Source organism: Nipponia nippon, unplaced genomic scaffold (assembly GCF_047370975.1).
Source record: "Nipponia nippon isolate SJK-2023a ecotype South Korea unplaced genomic scaffold, ASM4737097v1 scaffold_8, whole genome shotgun sequence".
NCBI classification, from domain to species: domain Eukaryota; kingdom Metazoa; phylum Chordata; class Aves; order Pelecaniformes; family Threskiornithidae; genus Nipponia; species Nipponia nippon.
In genome coordinates this window covers 30949780-30977164 of record NW_028262402.1, presented here as the reverse complement: position 1 = coordinate 30977164, position 27385 = coordinate 30949780, and the positions used below count along the sequence as shown (strand labels likewise).

General features: G+C 39.9%; 1 protein-coding gene across 2 annotated transcripts; it reads right to left on the bottom strand.

Moving 5' to 3' along the window:
- Positions 1 to 227: 227 nt before the first annotated feature.
- On the bottom strand, positions 228 to 22521 carry HSD17B3 (hydroxysteroid 17-beta dehydrogenase 3). Of its 2 annotated transcripts, XM_009471730.2 has the most exons (11): positions 22343 to 22521; positions 20209 to 20255; positions 15353 to 15428; positions 8803 to 8910; positions 8009 to 8076; positions 6801 to 6836; positions 4658 to 4692; positions 3529 to 3610; positions 1816 to 1881; positions 1352 to 1501; positions 228 to 663 (listed from the first exon to the last, which is right to left on the bottom strand). In XM_009471730.2, the coding sequence occupies exons 1-11, from the start codon at positions 22494 to 22496 to the stop codon at positions 553 to 555; spliced, it is 933 nt and encodes a 310-aa protein (XP_009470005.2). In that variant the 5' UTR covers positions 22497 to 22521; the 3' UTR covers positions 228 to 552. The 2 variants fall into 2 exon arrangements, with proteins under 2 accessions (XP_009470005.2, XP_087597996.1); XM_087741870.1 differs by lacking the exon at positions 1352 to 1501.
- Between the last annotated feature and the right edge of the window lie 4864 nt (positions 22522 to 27385).

Here is a 27385-nt window from a genome sequence, read left to right as displayed (position 1 = left end):
AGCCTGTATCAGATATTGCAGAGGATGTTGTCATTCACAGGCTCTGGACAGAAATACATTTTTTATGGTTGCAGACTTCCAAAGGTCCAGTGTGTACTTTGCATCCTGAAAGCTTTCTTTTTTTCTTCTTGCAAATTTCCTTGACTTTTCAGAAGAAACAAAAGACACAAAATACTCACTGAAAGCATAAAAATAGACTGTGAACAAGTTTGGAACTAAAGCAAATTACTGTTTTATTCATGAACATCAAATAAGTGGAAATATTTGTGGCCTCCAAGCTTATGTTAAAATAGTAACATAAATGTCTTAGAACCTATCTAAGGCCCACAGAAGTCACTGGAACAGCTCTGACAAATTTTATGGTCTTTGGAAAGGGACAGGAATGAATTTCTTTAATAGACTCATTGGATCAAATCACTTATCACTTGACAGGATATTTGGATGGGGCTACAGCTCAAACTGATTTTATTCCTTCCACATTCACACACACACAGAGTAAAATTCATCCTGCTGAGGTTTCCCATTGTACATCTTCAGGAAAAAAGGACTCTGTTAGGGGTTCCTCCACCTCTTCTTCAGATAACTTGTAAATGCACGCAGGACTGCTTCTTGAAGTCTGTCGCTGTGGAATACCCATAGAGGGATGAACTGCAGGACACATGCCTTCAGAATAATCAAGCAAAAACAATACAAAGGCATAGAGTTATAGGAACCTCTTGAAAGAAATCAACTGAGTGTTCAGAAAGGTTGTAGAAAACAGTAAATGCAAAAGCTTTTACTTTATACTTTCAGTATGTATGTTTCTCTTAGAGGGAAATGTTCATTCTTCTCAGTTTTCAGCAAATCTGGTCTCGTCCCTGTACTTTCATTAAATGCTCATCTTTAACAGCTGCCATGTCTAAATATTTTTTCTATTTTGCTAGCTTGGTGTCCTAAGGAAATTATGTTTATGTGATAGCACAGGCTGACTTTATGTCCTTTCCCTTCCCCACTAATAACTTTTCAATCTGCTGGCCAATTTCTATAAAGGAGTAGTGGTCTCAGAAATATTCCTAATAGGGTCATGAAAACAGGTGACTGAAGAAAGGATAAAGACTAACCAGGTATCAAACTGAGCTCAGCTCAAGAACAAAAGTGGAGAAAGCCACACCATGCTGATACCACTGTGCTTTACTTGTGTATTCTTCCCTTCATAGTTTACTGGTGCCGTATTAGCCTTAATAACTTGTTCACTGTTTCTCAGTTGATGTCCAACCTTAAGGTTTCTGAAATCAGTCAAAAGAGCCTGCTGAGCCCAGAGAGCCTTGGTTCAGTCTTTGGGACCCACTTATACACTATCAAATTCAATTACCAGCATTTCATGGGCTAAACATCCAAAAATCTCATCTCCAAAGGTGACATAATCCAGTGATTCACTAACAAACTCTTCTGCCGTCTTTGTAATAAGACCAGGTTTTTGGTACATTGTCATTGGAGTAGAAACACTGTAAGGAGCCACTACCTAAAATAAGAAATCATAATAACAGTATAATGTCATCTAACATTTAGATAAGGCCATTCACTCTGCAGAATCCTACAGCATCTGACAAATTATAACAGATATTTGCAGTGGATTAAATCACTATTTGGAATAAGTAATGGTACTATGGTGGAATAAGGAAAAAAGCCTATTGCTGCATACAGGGAGGAGTGAAAGCTTTGACAGGGTCACCCAGCACTTCACCAAGGACAGCTATACTATACAGATTTAGGCATCTCAGCTATTCTTGACGAATTTGGTAAAATGAAGGCAAATATGGCAAGACATAGCATCACCTGTATGATAATTCCCTTTGCCTTATACTCTGCTTGTAGTGCTTTGGAGAAAGTGCTTATAAAAGCCTAGAATAAAATAAAATAAAATAACATTAGCATACGTAACTAAGTACTTTCACATACACTCACAAATATGTGCAAACAGGTCCTTAACAAAAATGGCCAAGCATCATACAACCTAAGGCACAGTGCAGTGGTGAAACACATAGAAATGAACTTTTCAAGACACATTTTCTGCTGGTGCACATGAGCAATGGCAAGATTGACTGTTTATCTGCACCAGAAAAGACTGAGCCTGGCATCGGCTCAAGCCAGACATGAAACAAATACTACTGCAGAGTGGACTCAAAGCTTTGTCACATTTATGAAAATGCAAAGATATAAATGCCTGAGTCCCACTTATTCTAGCTATTGTTTCATGCGGGTCTCATCTCTGGCTGACACCTACCCTCCCGGTTCAAGGCTTACAATATTTTTTCTCTTGCAATAAGAAGGGGAATGAAATACAACTCATGCCTTCGGTGTATAGCTATCCGCATAGCCTACAAATATGATTTTCAAAGTCACATATTTGGGAATTTGGGTGTTTTGTAGCTTCAACCTTTAGGGTTTATCTTTCTAAAAGTTTTGTGCACGCCATGAAGAGTATACATATACTAACTTCTTTGTGTAAAAGTTGAGTTTCTTTTAAGACTGATTTTAGGAGTTAGATCTTTGAGAAATATTCAGAAACTTGACAACATTGGATCACTCCTCTGTAATTAGAAATATAAAAGTCCTACTAAGGAGAAAAAATGACAGTATTTCAAATCCATCATTTGAGAGTTCTTACAATGTAAACACCAAAAGTGTTGTGATACTGCATGGAACATCAATACGCTGACAAGTAAAATTTTCCTTTCAAGGCATTGCAAAACAAGCCCATTCAAAAAGAAACAAAGGTAAAAGATACCCAAGAATGAAAAAAGTCAAAATAATACAACCAATGTACCATATAACTTTGAAAAAATGTTAACTAAACTTTTTTAAGGAACTGAAATTGTCTGGTTTGAATGTAGTTCAAGTTTTGAGTAATGAGGAACTTATGTTAAAAAGAGAAAAAGGAAATTAAAAACTAGACTTTCTTCCCAAGAATAACTAGCTTTTTCTTACCAAGCTGAACTTTAGCTATGTTTGAGCAAATATTGTTAGAATTTTTAATCTGGAGCAAACCTGAGCTAAGCAAGTTGCTTTTGGAGTTTCAGTAAAAATAATTCACTCGTCATTTTTATGAGCTCTGGGGTTTAATTCAGAGCAAAATTTCAAAGTGAAATCTATGAAGTCAGGGAATTTACCACCCACCTAACCGGAATTTTATTCTTGGTTCCATAAGAAAAATCTAACCCTTTTACGCATCTACAGTTTTGAGTAAACTAGCTAAGCCAGTCTGGTAAAAATAACCACTTCCCAGAACAAGGAGAGATTGTGAGCACGGGTATAACACTATTTAATCAAAGACAAAAATGTTCCGATGATCAGACATACTTTCAGTTGATTTCATTTACATAGCTTTACTGATTCTTGGTTCTCAGCCAGTGTTCATTTACATCGCTTCATTATTTCAGTGGAGCAACACTGATTGATGTCCTGAAAACCTGGCCTTATATTGCTGATACAAATGCTTTGGTAAACACTTAATGGGGGTTTCTTTATAAAGCAGTGTGAATGACTTACCTTAGAAGCCGAGTACATTGTGTATAATGGACAAGGGAAAGTACCCAGACCAGAGGACAGATTCAGAATAAGACCTTTTTGTCTGAAATTCAATTTAAACAGTTACATTCAGTTTACATTTGACAGTATTATAGTAAAAGCCTGTACAAGTTGAAAACAACTTTTTTCCCCCAGAAGGCATAGCTCTCCTATTATACTGTAGACTACACTTTCAAAAGGCCAAATTTTTATGGTTTAGTTAGGTGCAATTAAGTCTAAACCAGCTAGGAATAAGTGAATAATAAGTCATAAGTGAAATTTAAATGCCTAGTGCAATCAGAAGCATGGGAATATTGTACATGCTATTATACATCTAACAGAGCAAAAACTGCCATCAGAGGAAAGATTTTATGCTCCTAAGTAATTGGTAGGTCCCCTTTGCTCATTAGCCAGCACATTCTTTTTCCTGCTCCATGCATCTGTTGTTTTAGCTTCCCTATTCACAACTTCCTGTACAAATCACTAAAAACAATTCATTCAGCAACAACCAGGAAAAAAACAAACCAAGACAATTAAACAGTAAGAGCTTATTTTGTTGCCAAAGCAAAAAGCATGCACTGTCCTCTAAAATGCAGTAGTTAACAATGTTTTCCAGAAACTCTATCTGAAGACCTTAAGTTCTGGTTTAAGGACCCCCATGTCTAAAATACACATTGTATTAAAAGGAGAAAAGGGATCCTTAATTGCATAGCTGAATTAATCTCTCTGATGTAGTACAGGTATTTCCAGAGCTTGAAAACTGTTATTCCAAGTACAGCTACCACTCTCATAAGAATATGACAATATATCCAAATGACATTTCTTGCCTAATTAGAACCATCACATGCCATTTTATTTCTGCAACACACCTGCACTTTTTTACTGGACACAGACCTATATTTTGTATTTTCTTTCTTATTCTACAGTTGACTGACAATTTCTGGCAGTTCTTATCATTCATTCACACAGCACTAGCAGCAACAGAAGAAAATCTTACTAACTGACATACTGTAAAGTGCAGAAGTTAATCATGAAAAAGCATAGCTACCACTGAATAAAGTGGAAGGAGCAGCTAAAACCTATTGAAAGTTTTAGAAGAACTTATTTTTACCTTGGCTCCATTTGTTTCAAAATTATTTTTGTCATCTGTAAGACAAATATGTTAAAAATTATATCTATTCTCCCTCTTTCTGATAGCATTTTTCAACTGATCTTGTTTTATTCATGAGATTTCCACTTGCTCAAGCCCCAGCCATATGTATACAGTTCAAACAGCTAAAACATGGCACATTCAAAGTTTTGGAAAACATTTTAGAAATGCTAACCGTCTGCAAATCATCTGAATCGGCAAAAAATTCCAAAGGTTAGTCTTCTAAGTAGTGAAAGTCTTATGCTTATCCAAAGCTTTGCAACAGTATCTGCATTTCATCATTGTTCAATACTGAATCATAACAGTAAGAAAGTCAACTTCATAGCGTTTTTGCATTTTCACTTCTGGCTCTACCTGGATCAGAAATAGTAGAAAATCAAGAAAAGAAAACTTTTTTCTGCTACCGAAGAGAGCTTTAGGATAATTTTTTATGCTAATTATTTAATCATTCATTCTTGTTTTAACAATAGACTTAATCATGCTTGTGATTTTTAAAGTGCTATTAAATCCATTTTTAGGTAAGAAATCTGCTTCTGTTTGTTGTATTTGAAGAGTATTATTGATAGTAAGCCTTAGTCCCTAGGGATTTCATACTCATAATACTGACTCTATAAAAACACACATAGTGTATGAATCTTCTCAGGATAAGAGTGTGACTTAACTTGTAAAGGGCAGTAATGAAAAATAGTGCAAAAGACTGATGCAGCTTACTTCAGTTCTTGTTAATTCCCTATTTTTTCAGTAGTGTCATTGTGCACAACAGGATAGTAGGAGCAGAGTGGGGTTCACAAGCTTTGTTTTCAGAAAGGATGACAATGCAGGTGGGTCACATCAGCTTGGGTGAAACATGGGAAACGGTCCTGCTTTTGCAGTGCTGAAAATGCCACTGGCATCCGTGGGAGCCAGGAATACCTGGAGCTCAGGCATCCAAATGCAAGAAGTGGTGAGCAGGATCCTAGCAGGAATCCAGGCAGGGATGGGGGGAAAAAAACTCAAATAGATTTAAAGATGATTTGGACCTAACCATGAGGAATGCTGGTTAGGAGCATGATTTCTTCTTTGTGTTTTGGAGGAAGGTGAATGTTCATGAAAGACTGCAAAGGATATGGTTGCAGCAGTGGGAGAAAGGAATCCGCAGGCCCTGGTGAAGCAGAAGAGGTTGATTCTGAGGTATGTGTAAGGTGAGAAATGACAAAGGGAGAACCCTTTTGTATCCAGACTGAGAGGGTGCAAAATGTTTGCCTGTTTTTTCCGTGAGACATCTATATTGCAGATATTTCTCTTCTTTTGACGTATAAATAGAGTAAAACCTAGGAGCAGAAAGTTCACCAAACTACTTCATGGAAGAATTTGTTTCAATTGACTGATATTACATGATTTATTATTTGAAGTCATTAAGCAGCAGTACAAATTTGGGATGTAAATTTTGGTAGCCAAAGAAAGGTGAACATCTGTTGATAATTTTTATGTCATGTTTAGAAAGCATTAGCCAAGGTTGAGATGAACTACAAAGCTCTTGTTCTGCTCTTGTTCATGTTAACATTCTGCTTGCAAACAGCAGGGCAATACAAATCTTAATCAGAGGTGGAAAGCATGAAATACTAACTGTTCTTGTAAGGGAAGTAGCCAACCAAAATTAACACCAAGAGGTAAGAATACAGAACTGGGAGTCAACTCCTTAAGTTTCTGTCCTGCACTGATACAAAAATATTTTTACAGAACAGAATTGTGTCAAAAATGCATATACAGTGCAAAAAGTCAAACTGCAGGTCTTCCTGTCCTGAAGATTTTGATTCTGAAACAAATCTCCCTGTTTACCAAAACCAACATGTTTTTGCAAAATGTTTCAGCTGCAGTGTAAGGATGTGTCTCAACCAAGCAACTGTGTGAAAGTATTTCCAGTCAGCTCTGATCAAAATATTTCATAGGCAGTAGAAACAGATGTGGTCCCTGAAAAAATGCTGACATTCCTGCTGAAAATTAATATCTGTAGATAAATTAAATGAAAATACACAGGAAAGCTAGTTGGTCACTCTTGCATGGAACTAATTTTCTTCCAATAAAATAATTACAGGTGTAACATAGATGAGAGTGTGTCACATACCTTTGTAACAGAAATAACATTGCAGTTGATGAGGTTCTGCAGGAAGCAAGAAAACAGTAAGTTCATAGTTAACTTCCGAGAGTTTGTAGCTTATCTAGGTAACAAAGCCAGAATTCCAGCTGAAAAGCTTTTTAGTAAGGCAGCTGCTTTTGTTGCTGCTTTGCTTGCCTCCGATTGTCACTGACTGTGCCTATGATGTGGGATACTCAAAGAGATGTGAGCCCTGATTCATTCTATTTTAACCATGGCGTTCAAATCTGCTTTGCACCCCTTTGGCTCTAAGCCTTCCGTTTTTCCCAGCCACATCTTTTCACGTGGTGAGACCTGGAAGGCTGATGTCCAGGCAGTGATGGCACCAGCAAACCAAGCTGGATGCAAACAGCCAACAAATTACAGAGGTTTACAGAGACTGGGTGGCTCTGACTGACAGAGGTAGACTGCCTGCGCAGCAAAAGCACTGCCATGTAGAGAGATCCTCCCAAGACCAGCAAGCAAACACAGGTTGTAGCAGCAGCAGAGGTGCCATCATATGTCTGCAGCTTGGAGGCAAGCAGCCTGCTTGGGGATCTCTGATTTGTAGCAGACAATGATATACAGAGTGAATGGATCCTGAGACAGGTGCTAGCAAGAAATATATTTAGAAACTCCTTTTTTCTGTGGCTAATACTATAGAGGTAAATAACAATAAGGCAATGAAAAACTTGATCACATCCTTAATCCTGTCGAACTATTCTACATGCATAAATTCATTCCTCCCCAAAGTAAATTGTGTTTAAATGAGGTTTATTTTTTCATTTTTTTCACATACTTAAGCGTTGATGTTCCAAAGAAAGTAATTTTTAACAATACTAAAAAGAACCCAACACTTCAGCTGAGGCTGTGGCCAGGCTGGACCCCATTACATTACACGTAAGCAGTGAGCCAGAAGAGCTGCTGATCCATGCTACAACCAGGCCAGCTGCGCGCTCCCCTCTATTGCTGAGTGCTTGCTGCAATTTAGCTGAAATCTACCATTCTTTTTCTCTTGCAAGATCTTCTGAGCATTAAAAACAAATCAAAATATGCTCCTTCATGCCCAGTTCTTTTCCCACTCAACTGAACAGTTAAATATGTGCTGAATGTAGCACGGGCAGAATCTGTCCCTTGTTAAGTGGAATTCCAGTTCCTCATTGTTATATTGGAAGTAGAAACCCACAGAGTAATCCTACCTCATCTATGTCTGGTCCATTAAGGAAACGGCACGGAAGAGGATTATGAAGCATTCCAACATTGTTAACTAATCAAAGGAAACACAATGATAAGAACCAAATCTAGACAAAGTGCATAGTTCAGCTGGTTAAACCAATGGCTTCTCCTTGGGACTCAGAAGCTTTTGAGCTCCATGTGAAGAGAAACGCTGTTCAGCATCGAGTCTTATTCTCACTGAAGTCATCGGTACTGATCAGTACTGACTTTAGGGAACAGAAAAACAGTCTGTTGCTACAGTTTGGGGTTTTGTTTCTTTGTTTGTGTTTTGTTGTTGTTTCATTTGTTTCACTATTAAAAGGATTATTTTCTTTACAAAAAAGAAAACCCCAAAACTTCCCCAAAAAACACGTTTTCATTGTTGCTGTGTGGATTGCACCGAACGGTGTTAGCCACAGGCTCATTTCAGATTGAATATAAGAATTGCACACAGCTGTAAAAGAACCATCAGTGAAAATTAATTCCTTGAGGCCAAACAGGGAAGAAGTCACCCCACAAGCTGGATGCTGTTTATAAAGCGGCAGAAGAAGTCTCACAGTAAAGAGGCCACTGTACAGAGAAACAGGAAGCCTTTCGAGAATCTTAATTCACTTTTAAAACTTATTCATGATAACTAATGCTCAAATGCATTAGGCAGCTGTATGCTTGGTTTTAAGTGTTGCCTAACAAGTTGTTATGACACATCACTTACACAATTCTCGGTTTAATACACTGCAGCCATAAAATACTCTTCAATTAACAGACCTTAGTGACTCACCCAGAACACCAATGTCCAAACCTTGCAGACTTTTTTCAATGTTCTCGTATACTGAATTGTTGGTGAAATCAGCTTGTATAACCTTCACCTTTTGACCTGTGGCCTGCTCTGTAATTAAGAAAAAAAAAAAAAAAAAGAAAACCCCTTTGCATCTACCCAGACAGAGGGAGAGCTGTAATTAAGTAATGAGAGAAAGAATCAGATGTCTCGTTTAGTAATGTCCTGCTGTACAGTAAGCAATTGTTTCAACTTTCTTGCTTTAAAAAGGTCAAAACACAAGCAAAACAGTCTCACTGTACCCAGTTGTTTTCAAGGAAACGTCCTGGCAAATTTAGGATTATTTTATGCCCTGAAATCAATGGAAGTTCCTTCACAAAATCTAAACACCATTTGGTCCTTCAGTAAGAAAAATACCCCAGAAATAAACAACACAGGACTTCTTCCCCTGGTTATCATAATATTTATAAATGAACACTGTCAACATACGATAGACAAGGGAATGTTGGTGCCAGATCCTCTACATAAGCACAGTTTTGCAGAATTGTTTTAAAAGTCTTTTTGTGTATAAGATGAACATTTTAACAAGCAGAGCTTATCTTTAGATTTAGAGGGGAAAACAGGGCTGGATGTGATGCAGTATTTTCTGCGTTATTTCCAAACAATTCCTCTCTCATTTTGATATTTGCACTCCCGTAGACTGAACCTTCCCCAGGATTTTGCAGGACTAAAGAGCATTTAAGGGAGAGTATAACTTAAATTTTACAAGGTCAATTTACACAGAAGGGAAAGGGAAATGTGTATGATTTTTCCAGTGTCATTGCTATGCAGGAGTGGAGCCCAGCTGTACACTACCCTTTTTCTCAGCAGTTGATTTATTGCTGTTCATATTTTCAATGAAGTTTCATGAGGAAAAGAGGTAGAGGCTCTAATTTACTCATTTTAAAGGCAAGGTTCTCCTTTAAAGGGGCCCAGTAAGGTCTTTTCTAACTAGATGTTCACATTGTAAATTCTTGCTACTAAACCTGCTTTCAAGTTTTATGGGCAACCTGAAATCCAGATGAAGTTTGCTGAAAAAGTGACAAGTGACGCATGGAAATGTCAGTAGATGACTGGATTGCAGACTCACTGCAAGTGGCAGGAATTCAGGTGCACGGCGGATGGCAGAAAGTCTGCTTTCGGTCCTGTTTGGGAAACTGACTCTGCTTGTTTGGAGCCCGATTTTATCATACAGGCAACAGGGACCATTGCCTTTAATAGGAATCAGGCTCACTAATTTCTACCCAGAAATCTCGCCTCATCCCTTGTGTACATTCAGAATTTAGGAAACGGCCTTGCACCAGCTTCCACAGGAGAGCAAGGCTGTCAGAAAGCTGGCTTTGGGTCCAGCAGTCCAGGTTGCAACAAAGCAGGGCCTGCGTTGGAGGGTGAGAAGATGTTGTTCCCTGCTGGTTGTTCCCTCTTTGCCCCTCGCTACACTGCAAGTCTCGACTGCTTTATGCTACGCAAGTAACACAAATGGTTTGAGGAAACAGCAGACGCTCTGACTCCAGATCTGAAACGTGGGCTGTGTCTTCTGTGCAATTTTGGAGGACATCTGTCTCCATGACAGAAGAAAGGAGGAAGGAGTGCCCTTTTTCTTGCCCTCTTTCCAAGCGGCAGTTGTGTGTGTGAAAGGGACGAAACATCCTTTGAACCTTCAACCTATAAAAGCAACTCTAGTGGCAAATGACCCCCTAGTGGTCCCGGCTGGGGGAATGGTACAGCTATAAAGAAAAGGACATTGTGAGTGTAAATGCAGCAAAGGGAAAGAACAGAGCAACAGCTGGAGCAGACACCTACAGTGACCTTCTGATTGAAGAGCTCTATAAACAAAATGTGATGGTCTTAAAAAGTGTAGTGATGTTGTGGCCATCTTTCTTGTGGGCAATGAGAAGGGCAGCCAAAACTGGAGCAACATAAAAATGAGGATCAAACAAACCATGTGGACTTTCTCTGCATCCCCTTGTCTGTACAGAACTGTACTGCTGCAACCAGCGCTGTCAGCCAACAAACAAGTACTCCAGATGGCTTTCCTCTGTCTCATTTAAAAATAAAACAATATATTAAAAAACAATAAAACTGTTATGCTGAAAAATGAATTATCGAGGGATTGCTCTTCAGAAAATGATAACAATTTTGCAAAGGAGAGAGCCAAAAAATAATTTCCAACGTTTCTTATGTCTCTCCCTCTCTGTGACAAAGATTTATGACAGTCTTTGAAGACACAAGACATTCCAACTCTTTTTAAAGGTCCTAAGTATGCCAGAAGCAAAAAGCCTAGGTTTTCAAACATCAGGACAGGTTACTGTCTTTTTTAAAAATTAAGAGAAAACTAATATAAGGAAAATTAAAAACTTGAACTGAGTTGTTTAATCTGGTGTGCTATAAAATGTATCATTAAGAAGGATACATCTAACTCCTTCTGACCACAGATCACTTGGGAATCCCACTTGTCAGACAGGGTAACGTGCTGCCTTTTGAAATTTACCAAGAGAAGAATAAATCAGGATGGAGCATGAAGTTGGTTAGGACATGCAGTCTGCCAGAAACTCTCCTTTTCTGTTTAGAAAGTTATGAAGATCTTCTGAAAACCTGAGGTAGCAAAACAAATGCCTGAGCAACACAAGAACTGATCTCTGTAGAAAGAGGAGACCCTTTTGAAGCACTATGGCAAAATCTGAATACCAAGACAGAAGAACTCAGGCTAAGATGGCATTCCTATTCAGTGGAAATTTGCAGAGAGGAGAGCAAAATGAGAATTTATTTTAACAACAGAAAGAGGTTTAATAAATATTTAAGACTGGGGAGAAATAAAAAAATTTCTGTTAGATAATAAAGCACAAGTTCTGGCTACATTTCAAAAGTCTTTTGGAGAAATGTGTCTCATCAGAAATATAAGAGAACTCAGTTTCAGAAATAACAGGAAAATAGAGAAGAAGCAAAAAGAATGAGTGTAAAAGCAGAACTGCAAAAGATGGTAGAAGATACTAGAGAACACAAACTCAGTGAACAAAAAAACCCATGCAAATTGCTACTAGTTACCAGAGCACTCAGAACATTGGTCAAGGCCCTGAAGTGCTCTGTTAGCAGTAGCTGTATTGGGAAAACAGCCCTGAGCAATAATGCTTTACCTCAGGTGATCAGCGAGACACAACAGGCATGTTTAATAGCCTTTGAGGATGAAGGAAGGGTGTGCCAAGTGAGTTGTTTTATGCTAGTCAGTGATCTCATTTTGTTACCTGCTTAGGTCTCGCAGCTAGCTCTGCAAGGACAAGGGGCGGAGGACACAGTAAACCAGACTGGAAACTGAACCTGCAGCAGGGGGGACAGCTAAATGAATTAGCACCTTCACAAGTCTTAGTGGGAGCAAGACACATTTGGTTCTTGACAATTCCGTGGGGTCATTTTTATGTTCACTGCTTTATTTTATACTAAGAGGCATGATTTCATCACTCAAATTCATGAACTGCATGCTCAGCTAGTCTAAACTGGTGTAGCTGTATTTTCTGCTGCTTTGGGATGATCACACACCTTATCTTTCCTTAAATACAGGCTTGTTTCTTCTAAAAAAAAAAAAACCAAAACCAAAACAAATAAAACCCAAGTGAAAAATTTGTATGTCTTACAGAAGTGGCTTTTGTTTGTTTGGCATTAACAACTAAACAGTACAGACCCTGGTCATATAAACAGATCCTAAAGTACAACTTTTCAATCAGGACCTAGGTCCGTCTGTACAGCTTGCTTAGGAAGTGTAGGTAGGAGAAATTAAAAAGGACTGCAGTTAGTAGCATTCCATCATTTCAAATCTCTTGGGTTTATGGTTCAATCAATGTTTCACAACCACAACATTAAATGTGTTAAATAAGCAGTATGCCCAGTGTACTGGTCCTCTCTGTGTGCCCTCCACAAGACTTACTTTGATATCTTTTATCTCATTCTAAAAGAGCTTTCCTGTCCAAGTGGATGGAAATCTGGCTTTCAATTCCAGTGCTTCTTTAGAGAAATGTTTTCCTTATGGTGGATTTCTGCCTGCTACAGCTCTGAGAGCTGCTCCCAGGCACACCTGTGGTCCACAGGACTGTTCAAAAGCCAAACACTGAGGTTTGTGGAATTAGACTCCTTTCATTTACATTATTCAGTATCCAAACTGAATGTTTTGTATGATTAGGCAAATAATACTGTCAGGTTGAAAAGAGAGGCAAGTCTTTTAATTATGGTGTCCAGCTGATTGGGAGAAGATACGTGGTGTAGCTGTTAAGAAAAAGGAAATACAAGTAATGTGTCCAGTCCTACAACAAATTTACACAGCCTATAACAAACTCATTGTCTTTATCTCTCTGTGCCTTAATCTCCTTGCACATTAGTTCAGGGTAATGACAACCACTTGGACGGAGACGCTGCTTGTTTAAGCAGTTTAGAAAGAAAAGTCAGTGAGAATTAGAAAATCTAGAAAAGAGTAAAGCCATTCTGGTTAAGTTTCTGTTTCATTTTTAGTTTCTGTTGTTTATTTACTCACATAAAATCACAGTAAGTTTAACTTTTCTTCCTTCCCAATGAATGCATAGCTTAATTACAAGTAAAGCCTGAGTCTGCAAATTGGAATCAGTGGAACATTTCCAAAGCTTTAACATAAGCCCACATCCAGAGCTCCATGCTGATTTTAGTGGCCTCCAGATCACATACTCTGTGCTTTTCATTACTATATCTTCCTCTCCTTCCTTTTGTGTCATCTACTTGTTATATACTCATTTCCAGCCTGACACAATAAGTAACACGAGTCACTCTGGGCTTCAGCCAAAACCCACTGAAAACAATGGAAAGATCTCGCTGGGATTTGCCACCAATTTCAGCAAGCTTTGGGAAACCCCTTTGTGCCCACAACCCAGCTAAACATGGCATGGAAACCTGATCGGTGTAGCCTGAGCTCCTGGGCTCACACCATCCACCGCCCCACACCTTGGGTTATACGATAGTGCTTCTGCAGTCAGGGAAGCTTCCTCACATGTGAAAAGTCATGAGTCACTTTTGCACAAGGCACAGGAGTGTTTGTAGGCTCTCTCAGCAGTTACCTTTCAGACAGGCCAAGTCCTTCTTCACGTGTCGCTACGCAACTCAGGACAGTACAGTCTCAATTAGGAAGGGGGCCCATGGATGGCCTTATAATAAATCACAGTGCAAATGAATTTACAGTATGTTATCTTTCTGGTCTCCATCACTTTTTTTCTTTACTTAGTCTCAGGAATCTTATTGTTTTCATTTTTTCCTTCGATTATAATTTACAATGCAAAGAAACTATAAATAAACTCCTTAGCTCCCCCCCCCCCCCCAGGTTTCTATTATTTTAATTCTTTAACATTTAGCTGCAAAGAAATGCAACAGTGACACCAGAGCTGGCCTAATTCCCACAGAAGTTAATTTTTTATGGCTGTTTACTTAAGAGGGGCAAAGTGTAGGCCATAGTCACATTGGTCTCACAGATATGGCTGCTTATAGAGACTATTCAGGGAGTTGATGCTTTCCTTCTCTGATATTCCTTGCTTCCCAAGGGAAAACAAGTCTACCCTGGGAAGAAAAGGGAGGGAAATTGGACAGAAAATTTCAGAGTCCAAGCCTTGATTTTGATAGCTGCACATTGAAGTTACAGGCTTTTTCACCCACTTCAAGTCTGTCACATCCCTGAGAGATGCACTGCTCTCTCTGCAAATAAGGATCCTGGACCTGATACTCTGTTGGACCCAGTTGCCAAGCCTGCTTAAAGGCAAGTCTTTCTGACAGAGGTGTAGTCTTGGAGGGACACATGCTTAACACAGGAACATCTGAGTCAAGGAATCTGGTGGACAGAAGCCATGAATAGAAAAAGAGGCAGTGGGAAGAATAACCTTGATTACAGCAATCTCTAAAGTTAATGGAGGACAGAAACTCATTTGACTCCTAAAGAAATTCTAACTGTCAAGCTTAACATATTTAAACAAGCCATTCCCCACAGTAAATGGCTAATTTCCTTTGAAGAAAAGAATGAATTATAAAGACACACTATTTAACTGTTTTATCAAAAGCCAAATATAACTTGAAAACCTTAAAACAAGGCACATTGATTTCATTTTTACTCCTCTTCTATGTTCTAAGAAATAGCCTAAAGGTAACCTTTCTATCACAAGCATAAACTGTTTCATAGATTCCCCCAATAACTCTAGTATTATATCTCCTTTGCCTGTATTTACAGATTTTAAGGGCAGCTGAAGCCAGTAAAGAACTCACGTTCACTTTTTTATCCAACCTATTGCACTGTTTGAATTATAGCATGCATTTTTAAGGCGATCCGTGACCAGAAGGGTTCAAGCAACACAGTAATACCAGAAATTATTTGTAGTATTGGAGCAATATCTGGGGCTGTATCTGTAGCAATATCTGGGGCCCTACTGTATGAGACACTGTATGGAGGAAATAGACCTCCAGATGCCTGTAAAGCCAGCCTGCTAATCGGAAAGATAAGTTTGAGACAAACACTTACCAACTTCAGAAGCTACTTTCTGCAGTTTTTCAAGAGTTCTGCTTATCATAACTATATTTAATCCACGTTTTGCCAGCTACAAGAGAGGAATATAAATGTTCTTAGAAAACAGTAAGGTGGCAAGAATCTTTACAATTTTTCCAGTTTTGCAATAAAAACAATTATGGATTTTTTTAAATTGCTTTCATTCACCTGCCACCTACCTAATGGGAAAACAACAGATATTAAAAGCAGGCCAAACAATACTCAGGCTTCTCACAGTCTTCCAAAACATCTCCTTCACTGTATAATCTTGGACTCTTACAATAATGGTCTCCTTTTCCATGGTCACTTGCTCATTTCTGCCATTTGGGAGTGTTCAGATGGGCATTATTTTAATTTTTGTGCCTTCAGACCGAAACCGAAATATCAGCCATGTCATGTGCAGAATAAAAACAAAGTTCTGCTTCACTGGGCTTCTCAATATCATCTCAGCTATGTCTCCTAAAACCTAAGGAAAAAATTATTCTTATTGCTAAGATTGCATTGTATTTCAGCTAAAAGCACGTTTGTGGCAATCTTATAAAATTGTTAACCATCGGGTGAGAGGACTGTCCCTTGCTGCTGTATACCAGACTGACCAGAAGTATAAGTCTACACACCTGACTACTCTTTTTTGCTTCCTCACCCACACAGAAACATGCATCCTTTTCAGAAACAGATTTTGTAGGACCCTCAAGCAAACAAAAAGACTGTGCTTAGAAAATAATTTCCTGGCCATCCACAGCAAAGGTTAAATCAGTTTTAACACTACCGCATTTCAAATAAAGGTAACTTTTCATGTAGATGTCTTTAGCACAAAGCATTTTCCTGAAATAAAAAGGCTTTGACGTTAGAGGATGGTATTTCCCCTCACAGTTAAAAATAATCACTGGCACCCAGCAGTGTAATGTGAAGCTGTTTGTGTTAGGAAATCCTGACTCCCAGTGGCAATGGACTAAAATGCTCCTGGACTCCTCAGACTGCTAAAATGTAAGATCATTATTACCGACTCCAGACATAAGGAATTATGACAATTTAGCGTTTAGAAACGGGGCTAATAATGAAGAAAGACCAAGTAGAATCTGCACTCTGGAATGTCACAAATTCGCTGTTAAAAAGTTTAAAACAACATTAAATTAGTATAAAGTCACTCTGCATTTTCTAGCACATTTTTGCAGCTCAGTCTGAGGTGAATTTTTAAACAATAAATCTTCACGAAAGGCAAGACAGAGGTGTTGGATTCAAACCATTCATGTAACTATTACAGTTACATTGACAAGTTGGGGTTATACTCTACACAGATCATTAGATATAATAATTTAAAGTCCCTAATAATGCTTCATGCAACCTGTAGCTGCCTACCATAAATTTCTACCTATTACAAAGAGATTATTCTCTCTTCTCCAGGATTGTGCTGATATGGCCTCAGTGCTTCACCCCTTTTCTTTCCGTGCCTGGGGTTCAGACCTGTAAGGTCTCTATGATACAGATCTTTCAACCCTTTTTGGTCCAGCAGGCCAGGACTGGGACAATAGGGCAGAAGGATTCCGCAAGGTTTCTGCTAGCTCTGCACCTGTGCAACACAAGTAGAATAGCAGTATTTCCAGGAATAAATCCAGGACCAAGTGGAGAAATTAGAGTACATATGCAACTGTAGCAGGAAAACCCAGATCATATTTAGCTTGTGTTATATTGCTCGTAATACTACGTACAATTTCAGGAAATGAAACAAAAGTTTAAGATTTGAGAAACTGTTACATTAATAAATGAATGCAGTGCCTGTCTCAAAATGGTCTGATAAAATATTGATTTAGACACAAGCACTGGCCTGAATTATAAGAGAGTTATGAACTATTAACAATAACAAAAATGGTGACCACGTGAGCCACCAACATCCTGCTTGTGCCCTGATATCAGATGAGAAGTGTGCAGAGGCTAAACCTTAAGTCTCAGAGTATGGCATGGCCTCATCCATAAACCCAGTATGTTTGAGGTGCCAAGCCAGTAACAGATGCTAAAGCACATCTGTAGTTATTACATAAGAAAACCAGAACAAACAAGACTGCACCAGCACCTGAAATGCTAACGGATGAGTAGAGATGTGGCAGCCTAGCAGCACACTCACAGTGGACTTATTTTTGTTCCTTGTTATAAGTCTAGTGAGTCTAAATCCCATCAGCCCAAGAACTAATGGACCAAATCTAACAGAAACCTGGCTTTTGAAATACATACAGCAAACTAGATCCAAAATCCCAGTACTCTGACATCACAGCAGTCAGTTAAAAGGCCGGGGTCTTTATGCTCAAGAAGGCCAGTTGTTCAAAATCACCCTGATGTGCTAGAAATACAGACAGAGACTTCACGGAAGCCTCGACTTTCACGCAGAAGAGGATAAGCTCAAGTTGTGTGCATGCTTGCCTCTCAACACAAGCTCAGAAAATGAAAGGGACAATAATTTTCTCTGACAAATCTATGTCCTGGCATCAACAAAGGAGTATTCTGAGACCTCACAACTGCCGGACTCTTCACACAGCCCCAGTCAGCTCTTGAGTTTAACAGACTTTGCAGAGACCTGTATTTAGCCATAAACCTTGGAAACAAGGGTACTGAACCAGCAAATATTGTAATCTTTCCCTGGACCTCAGTCTGCTGGGTTTTACCCAAAGAACCACGTACTGGGATTTCCACATAAAACACCGAACAGAGAAAGCCACATCATACTAACCTTCCAAACCACAAGAACTGCCCTCCTTAGTCTCCTATACCATATACTACCAATAAGTGTGGAGCACTTTTACATTAATTTGTGATTCATTATCAGCCCATGCCTAGCTCAAGATGTCAAAAAGAGATTCATCACCTGGTGTCAGAGCTCAAACTCTAGAGGAACAGACACTGCGGTCATCAAACAAGGCTTGCCTTCACATCAGCCCATAACACCAGAGGGACCTATGCCAGAAGAACATCAGAGAATTTTGTACCTTGACATCAGACCAGCAAGACAGTAGTGCTGAGCCAGAAACTCCAAAGGTACACAGACATTAAAACAGCAGGGTCAGATTTATTTATCCATAAGCCACACACAAGTGTGTTCTTCGACCTCAGCCAGCAAGATAACATGCCAAGCTATGAGCTCATGTGGTGTGGGCTTGGGATCTGCCCCACAGAGCAGTAGCTGAGCACAGCTTCAATCAAAGGGACCACCTGGGGAGGAAAGTACGTCTCAGCATGGATAAAGATGGCTCTCAGTCATCCCACAAAAGCCAAAAATAATGAACAGATGTTCCACAAAATCTAGCCGGTTCCAGCCAAGTTTAAAAAAACCCCAACACGGTAGTTGTTTTATTTTTTTCTCATGGTGTAAAGCAGCCATTCGCATGCTATAACTGGCCTTTTAAATGGGATTTACTCTTGCATAACCCATATAGGACAAAGGAAGCAGAACAATGACAGATGCTCTGATCTAGACATTTACAGGTGCCTGCAGCGTTCACATGGATAAAATATCACCAGGTGCTCACACACAGTTAGTTCAGCAAACTGCATGTGCACATGACTACACCCAGAGGCGTGGTGTTAAATAAATGTTTAAGCATTTCTGATGTTTCCTCTCCCTGTCTTGATCCCATCCCATTCCCCCCTAACCTAAGTATTCATTAGACCCTTCCCATTTGCTCATCACTACAGCAACTCAGTGAGTAGACAGAAGACAACATTTTCCCTTCTTTCCCACAGGGGACCTTGTGATCTTTATCACAAGTATGCCAAATGCTAAACTATAATAGCTGGTATTTGTCTTTGTGCTTCCTACATTTGAAGCACTTCAAGAGTAGTTATTCTATGGCCATTCCCAGTAATGAAAATCATGAGGTAGGTGCTTAAACAATGCATACACTTAAAAAGACTAGCTTAAAAATCCTGTAAATTAATTCAAAAGCAAACTCATTTTCCTTTCCTGTGAGATATATTTTATAATTTATGAGCAGAAGACATCACATCTAAACTCTTGCATATTACAGGCTGCTAATTTTCACCTGCTCCCCTCAGCTCTGAAGACAACAACTCATGTTTCATCGCAGTTTAGCTTCTAGAAAGGGAGCCAGTTTTAAACAAAGACAGCAAAGAGAAAATCTACCGTTCAGTCGCTATCACTAATAGCAAGGCTGGTACAAGACAGTACAAGGCCACCTTGCCTTCAGTGTTGATTAGCATGGGTGAACAGAGAAGGACTGCTGTAGTGACTCTGCACAGCAGCAGCTACAAGGTCAGCACTGAGCTCCTCTCTCTTCCTGCAGGCTCCTAGAGCTACCAATTCTTAATTAAACCATTAGGTTTCCTTATAATTTCCATAACTTGTTGTTTATATTAATTTACACAGATTTCTCCTTTATTTGTTGTTTGAGATATATCTTTAAAAATGTGTTTGCAAGTGTAAAGGCTGGAAAATTACCTTTTGTGTGTTAATGCTGGACCACCCCACCACTGAAAGTCAAAAAGCAGATTAGCTGTGAAACGGGGTAAAAAAGGACAACACAGGCGACTTCCTACCCTGGACAGACAATATGAAATCTTTTGGACTACTCAGTGTTTCCAATTTATTTCCTTGTTCTGACGAGACCACTGAAGCATGAATGACTTTCCTCTGAAATGCAGTACCAGTTTTCTTTCAGAACTTGATTAATGTTGTTCTGCGCACAAAGAGGAGAAGGATTAGTACCATGTTTGTCACAGTGGCTTTGAATCCTAGAATGATTTTGCTAACTTGCAGAGACTGACGGAGGGGTAGCAATTGCCGCTTTGTTAAAATAAACTTAAGGGTAGGTAATCTTTCTTACCTCAAAGGAATACGCTTTTCCAAGCCCATCTCCTGCTCCTGTGACCACTGGAGAAAGTAAAAAGAAGAATCAGGATTACATTCAGAGCTCTGCTTTAGCTTGTTTTCTTGAATTCTTTCATCTTCATCATCTGTGTTTCCTGAACATTGCAGCCCAAGTGCTTCTACTAAAGCACAGAATCAATCTTTTAAAAAATTTATTTCCGTTTGACTTTTTCATCTGTTTGTTACTTCATGCAGTACATTTTGTCTTCAAAGCAAATCCCTCCCTAAAGTAACCTATCTGATGCAGTAGGTAGTTATTATTCTCATTTTCAATGAGAAGATGCTTAGCAACAAGTCAATTGCCTAAGGGCTGGTAGAATTCTCTTCCATATACATAGTTTTACAAGTTCGGCTTTGCAAGTCTCTCACTTATATGTTGGTGGCAGAATGGTAGGCGATAAGGACTAACTGGTGGTCAAAGCTGATATAACACTTTCTCACACAAGAAATCTGTATGTAAGGAAACTTCACAGCAAACTTACCACCATCTATAAAACATTCTTCCTTCAGAGCTGTCCTATTCATTTTACCTTTAGATTTAGTGTTACTGGGAAAGTAAAGAAGCTTCAGCATTTGTAAAGCACCCTGAATGTATAAATGTTACGCAAACAAATACTGAAGAGGAACTATAGGAAGAAAATCCTTATCACCTTACAAATAAAGAATAAATAAACAAAGTAGGAAAGCACTAAAGCAATTCCAAGGTAAACCTGGTAAGTTTTCAGAGCAAAATTGAAAATGAGTCAGTATCTTAAAAATGTGAATAAAGGACTTCTAAATTGCAAGAGACACTGAGGAAGCAAGGTGATCTTTGAATGGTTAGGTTCGTTGCCAATAGAAGAGCAATTACTCTCTCATTTCACAGAGAAAAGAGGCCCCTCAGTGAAGCAGCAGTGGATCTTTAGCTCTCTAGCAGACCTGCAGATGAAAAGCAAGAGTCTGTTGGAAAACAAGCTTCCACCTCCAAACTTCGATCCTTATGATTCTCAGGATCTCATGTGCCATGTGATACCGCAAATCATCCAAGCCTTATGAATTTTACTGGGCCCAGAAGACTTTATGTTTATAAAAGGACAGAGGATAAAAGGTCCACTGCCAGAAACAAGTCTCAGCCTTCAGTGGTAACAAGGATTTTACACAGAAAGTTCCATGCACTGCTCCTCACCTCATGCATAAAACCGAAGTCTTTGCTTCACTTAAATCAAGACCTACGTATTGCTTCCGAAGCAGCTGTTATTCAGGCAGGTCTTCTGCAAAGGGGTGGATTTCATTTCTTATTAACCCACACTGAGATGTGCTTATTAAGTACTCAAACCAGACACGTCAAGTCTCTAATGGGGAAAGGAATGAAGCACAACAGTACTGTTTGGGTCACTTCTTAACAAGATGGCACCACCAGTGACATCTGTAGCCCAGGAACTCAGACACTGTTGTACCTGTTCATTCTTGCTTAATACTGATAATCTAACGAGCTTAAGAAAAACATCAATGATCAGTAGGAAGAAGAAGGTGTTTATTAAACATTTCTGTTATTTTATGAGAATGCATAATATCTTTTAAAAAGCACTGCCAAGTTGCAGCCTTTGAAGTTTTTAGGATAGAGTAGATTTGGCTCGTTAATGATACCATTAAGGATAGGTCACCAATTCAGAAAAACAGACTGGAGCAAAGTCACCAGGAACAAAGAAAAGTTGCTTTGAAGAGTGGAGACCATATGCTAGACATAAACTAGTTGCTTCATGTACCAGGAAACTGAGGATATAGCCAATGCTATTAAAACTAAAGCATTTGCAGTAGAGAAACATCGGAAGTAGGAATGGGGAGAGAATTCACATCTATACACCAGGTGCACGAGCTGTTACCAGTTTGACTATGTTTCTATTCTCCCCAAGTACGCAAAACCTTCAGGCTCATAAAACCAAAGTTACTAGGAGAAAACAAAAAGAAATTAAGCATACCCCACCTAGTGGAAACTGTGTTTTGTTCTGAAGGGACAAGGTAAGGAAATGCAAGGAAAACCTCTCCTAATTAGTAATGTAACAATCCATCACTCAGTTACAAAAAGAAGAAGGTGAGGAAGTTTCCTTTACCTGCCCAGTCTCCCAGCGATCGAAAGAAAGTCTGAGGCAAAGCACTCCAGATATGTGGGAAAATATATTTCATAAACCTGATGCATTTTACCAGAGTATAGAAACAGATCAGACCCCCAATAAGAGTGAGTAGCTGATGCTGGAACGGTTCCATGGCGAGCGAAGACACTGAGTATGAATCAGTCACTCTCTCCCCGGGAAATGCCTCTTTCCAACACGCTGCTATTCTCTGAGCACTGGCAGAGAAGTCTAATCAAATCACGTGATTTTCTTTTTCCAAGGAATGTCCAGGGTTTAGATTAGAGTAACATCTCTACATTACACCCAGATTTGTAAACTACTGAAAAAATCCAAACTAAACAATGATTTCTGGTGCTTGCTTTAGAGAAGAAGTTTCACTCCTTCTCTGGAAACTACCCAAGAACAAAAAGAAAAAAAATATTATCGTTGTCATTGTTTAGGATTCATAGAAACTAAAGATGAGTCTAAAAAAAAACCCTGGATAAGAATACTCCAAACCTTGGGGATTACACACATCAGCACTACTTCTTACAGTGCTGAAGAGTTAAACCCTAGCCCAGACACTTCCAGGGCAAGTTCACACCAAACTTGTGCGGAGGCCAGAAAAAGATTAATCTACAAATTCAAAGACAAAATACTGAAAGGTTACTAAAGTCACCTAATTATTTCTATACAGAGAAAGCAATATTACATAACTTTTCAAAGATCTTTCTGAAAGGAGGTTACTGTAGAATCATAGATCGTTAAGGTTGGAAAGGACCTCTGAGATAATCGAGCCCAACCTGTTAACCTAACTGCCCGGTCCACCTCTAAACCATGTCCCCTAAGCACTACATCCACACGCTTTTTGAACACTTCCAGGGACTGTGATTGCACCACTTCCCTGGGCAGGCTGTTCCAATGCCTTACCACTCTCTCTGTGAAGAAATTTTTCCTAATATCTAATCTAAATCTCCCCCGGTGCAACTTGAGGCCATTTCCTCTTGTGCTTATCACTTGTTACTTGGTAGAAGACACCGACCCCCACCTCACTACAACCTCCTTTCAGGGAGCTGTAGAGAGCAATAAGGTCTCCCCTCAGCCTCTTCTTCTCCAGATTGAACAACCCCAGTTCCCTCAGCTGCTCCTCATAAGACTTGTGCTCTAGACCCTTCAGCTTCATTGCCCTTCTTTGGACACACTCCAGCACCTCAATGTCCTTCTTGTAGTGAGGGGCTCAAAACTGAACACAGTATTCAAGGTGCGGCCTCATCAGTGCCAAGTACAGGGGGACTATCATCTCCCTGGTCCTGCTGGCCACACTATTCCTGATACAAGCCAGGATGCCATTGGCCCTCTTGGCCACCTGAGCACGCTGCTGGCTCTTGTTCAGGCAGCTGTCAACCAACACCCCCAGGTCCTTTTCTGCCAGACAGCTCTCCAGCCACTCCTCCCCCAGCCTGTAGCGTTGCATGGGGTTGTGACCCAGGTGCAGGACCCGGCACTGAGCCTTGTTGAATTGCATACAGATGGCCCCGGCCCAATGATCCAGCCTGTCCAGGTCCCTCTGTAGGGCCTTCCTACCCTCCAGCAGATCGACACTTCCACACAACTTGGTGTCATCTGCAAACTTACTGAGGGTGCACTCGATCCCCTCATCCAGATCATCAATGAAGACATTGAACAGGACCGGCCCCAACACTGAGCCTGGGGAACACCACTCGTGACCGGCCGCCAACTGGATTTGACTCCATTCACCACCACTCTCTGGGCTTGGCCGTCCAGCCAGTTTTTAACCCAGCGCAGAGTGCACTTATCCAAGCCATGAGCAGTCAGTTTCTCCAGGAGAATGCTGTGGGAGACATTGTCAAAGGCCTTACTAAAGTCCAGGCAGACAACATCCACACCCTCCCCCTCATCCACCAAGTGGGTCACCTTGTCATAGGAGATCAACTTGGTCAAGCAGGATGTTCCTTTCATGAACCCATGCTGGCTGGGCCTTATCCCCTGGTTGTCCCACACGTGCTGCGTAATGGCACTCAAGATGATCTGCTCCGTAACATTCCCTGGCACCAAGGTCAGGCTGACAGGCCTGTAGTTCCCTGGATCTTCCAACCCTTCTTGTAGATGGGTGTCACATTTGCTAACTTCCAGTCACCAGGGACCTCCCCTGTTAAGCAGGACTGCTGGTAGATGGAAAGTGGCTTGGTGAGCTCCTCTGCCAGCTCCCTCAGTACCTTTGGGTGGACCCCATTTGGCCCCATAGACTTGTGGGCATCTAGGTGGACAAGCAGGTCGCTGTTACCTCTTCGATAACTGGGGCTTCATTCTGCTTCCCATCTCTGTCTCTCAGTTCAGGGGGCTGAATACCCTGAAGATAACTAATCTGATTATTAAAGACTGAGGCAGAGAAGACATTAAGTACCTCAGCCTTCTCCTCATCCTTTGTGGCAATGTTTCCCTCTGCATCCAATAAAGGATGGAGATTCTCCTTGGCCCTCCTTTTGTTGCTGATATATTTGTAAAAACATTTTTTGTTATCCTTAACTGCAGTGGCCAGTTTAAGTTCTAGGCAGACCTTTGCCCTCCTAATTTTCTCCCTGCATAGCCTAACAATATCCTTGTAGTCTTCCTGAGTTGCCTGACCCTTTTTCCAAAGGTGGTAAACTCCCTTTTTTTCCTGAGTTCCAGCTGAAGCTCTCTGTTCAGCCAGGCCGGTCTTCTCCCCTGCCGGCTCGTCTTTTGACACATGGGGACAGCCTGCTCCTGCGCCTTTGAGACTTCCTTCTTGAATAACATCCAGCCTTCCTGGACTCCTTTGCCCTTCAGGACTGCCTCCCAAGGGACTCTGTTCAGCAGACTCCTAAGCAATCCAAAGTGTGCCCTTCTAAAGTTCAGGGTAGTGGTTTTACTGACCCCCTTCCTTACTTCTGCAAGAATCGAAAACTCTTATCATGTCATGGTCGCTGAGCCGAAGACAGCCTCCAACCACCACATCACCCACCAGGCCCTCTCTGTTCATAAACAGCAGGTCCAGCGGGGCACCTCCCCTGGTTGGCTCACTTACCAGCTGCGTCAGGAAGTTATGTCCCACACGCTCCAGGAACCTCCGAGACTGCTTCCTCTCTGCTGTGTTGTATTTCCAGCAGAGATCTGGTAAGTTGAAGTCTCCCATGAGAACAAGGGCTAGCAATCGTGAGACTGCGCCTATTTCACAAACAGTGTGATTATTGTGTGAACAAGTGCAGTACTCTATTAACAAAGGAACAGGACTTTCAGCTTTTCTGAACAAATTATGTTTGAACTAGTATTAAAGTTGAGGACATGTATCAAAACCTTAAGGGGAAAAATGCTTACGAAAACAGTACCTCACTGCAAGACAAAGATGAAATCAATGAAATTCAGACTTCAAGTGATTAAAAAAATTTTTAAAAGTTAACATATGGAATTTCTCAGGGAAGGCACAGAAACAACCTTCACACTTCTTCGTAGTGGCAAGTTAAAACATTAACCATTTTTTAAAGATCAGTTTAAACTGCAGAAGAGGAACACTGATGCTTACACATGCACTTAGGATAAAGTAGAAGAAAATTTGTCTATATATTTTAATGATATTCTTCCACATTTAACATGAATCATCTTTAAAATTTAACCTAAACCTGACCCCTAGAAATCTCCAACTGAAGAGCAGCAATATATGTCAAGTGTCACATTACTGACAGCTTCAGCCAGAAAACCACAATATGCAGATGTATTACAGAGTAAAGATGAGGTCTTGAATCACAAGGAATGTAACACTAACTGTATCTGTAACAAGAAGATATGAAAACCATTATGATCTCAGCTTAACAACAACCCAGTTTCCTCACACATAAGCTCCCCTGAAATTTCAGTATAATTCCTGTTTTCTATACTGTTAACACCTCGTTTTACCCCGTAAGTAAGGCCAGCCAGACTGCAAAAGATCTGAATATTAAATTTCAAAAAATATTTACAATCAATCACAAATTCCCCAAAGAATCACTCACTATTCAAGGAATACTTTAAATCTGAACAAGCTGCACTGTGTTCTTCATATGCAACAATGACGCTGAATACCTCCTTTAAATGAAACAAAACCATTTCTGTTTGATGATGCGAGTCAAAATGCAAACTTCCACAGCTGCCAGTCTTTTCTGTTGCACTTCCAGTTCTGCCCATGTTCCCTTGACATTTTCTTTTCTGGAGGCTGGAAACGAGTCTGAGATACGCTCACAGTACTTCATGGGCCTAATATTTGTAAATCAGGATGAGATACTGAGAGGAAAAATAACAAATTCTTACAAGTGTGAAGAATTGTTCATCCAGCCCAGTCTAAGTTTTTTTCCTGAAGTACTGTTTCTCTGACTTTCACAGGAATCACTGCAAGAACCTTACACATTGCAGGGGTAGAAAGCTTCTTTGGGTAACCACTGTACTTCTTCACTCTTAATCTCATTCTATCACAGCTAGCTCGCTGCTAAGCAATCTCTATAAAATTAAAGAGTATGAACAGATCAATGTACAGTACAATATTCCTTTCCAATAGTTACCATTTTTAAGGTTCTTTGTATGTTCCCTCGTAAATACACCTTGCCACCTGTAGAATTTAAGAAGTTTTAAAAATATTGGACTGACTTCTGAAAATCAAGTTCTGTAGCTAGCAGCAGGTAACCACAAGACACTTCTGTGAGGGAAAGTGACTTCCAGAAGTCAACGCAGTATTTCTTAAAACTAGCCTACTTAATAATTCTTTTAAATCTGTATCCTGAAGACTAATGTTTTCTCTAACAATTTTTACCATTTTTCCAAAAGAAAGAAAATGAAGCTTCACACAGCAAATAAGTAATCTAGTTCTGCAACTGTTTTAATATTTCATTAAGCTAATATCAAATCTGTAGAAAAGTAAGGTTAGGACTATCTACAGATGCATCGTAAGAGAAATCAGTTTTAAATTACTACTTTATTAACTGAAAGACACAATTACTGAGGTTCCGAATGAAACACCCATTTCCATAACTGGCT

Coding starts and splice junctions, on each gene's coding strand:
- HSD17B3 (XM_009471730.2), bottom strand. CDS start 22,496: ATGGAACCGTTCCAGCATCAGCTACTCACTCTTATTGGGGGTCTGATC. Junction 6,837..8,008: donor ATGGACCAGACATAGATGAG/GTAGGATTACTC, acceptor TGCTTCCTGCAG/AACCTCATCAACTGCAATGT. Junction 4,693..6,800: donor ATGTTATTTCTGTTACAAAG/GTATGTGACACA, acceptor TTTGTCTTACAG/ATGACAAAAATAATTTTGAA.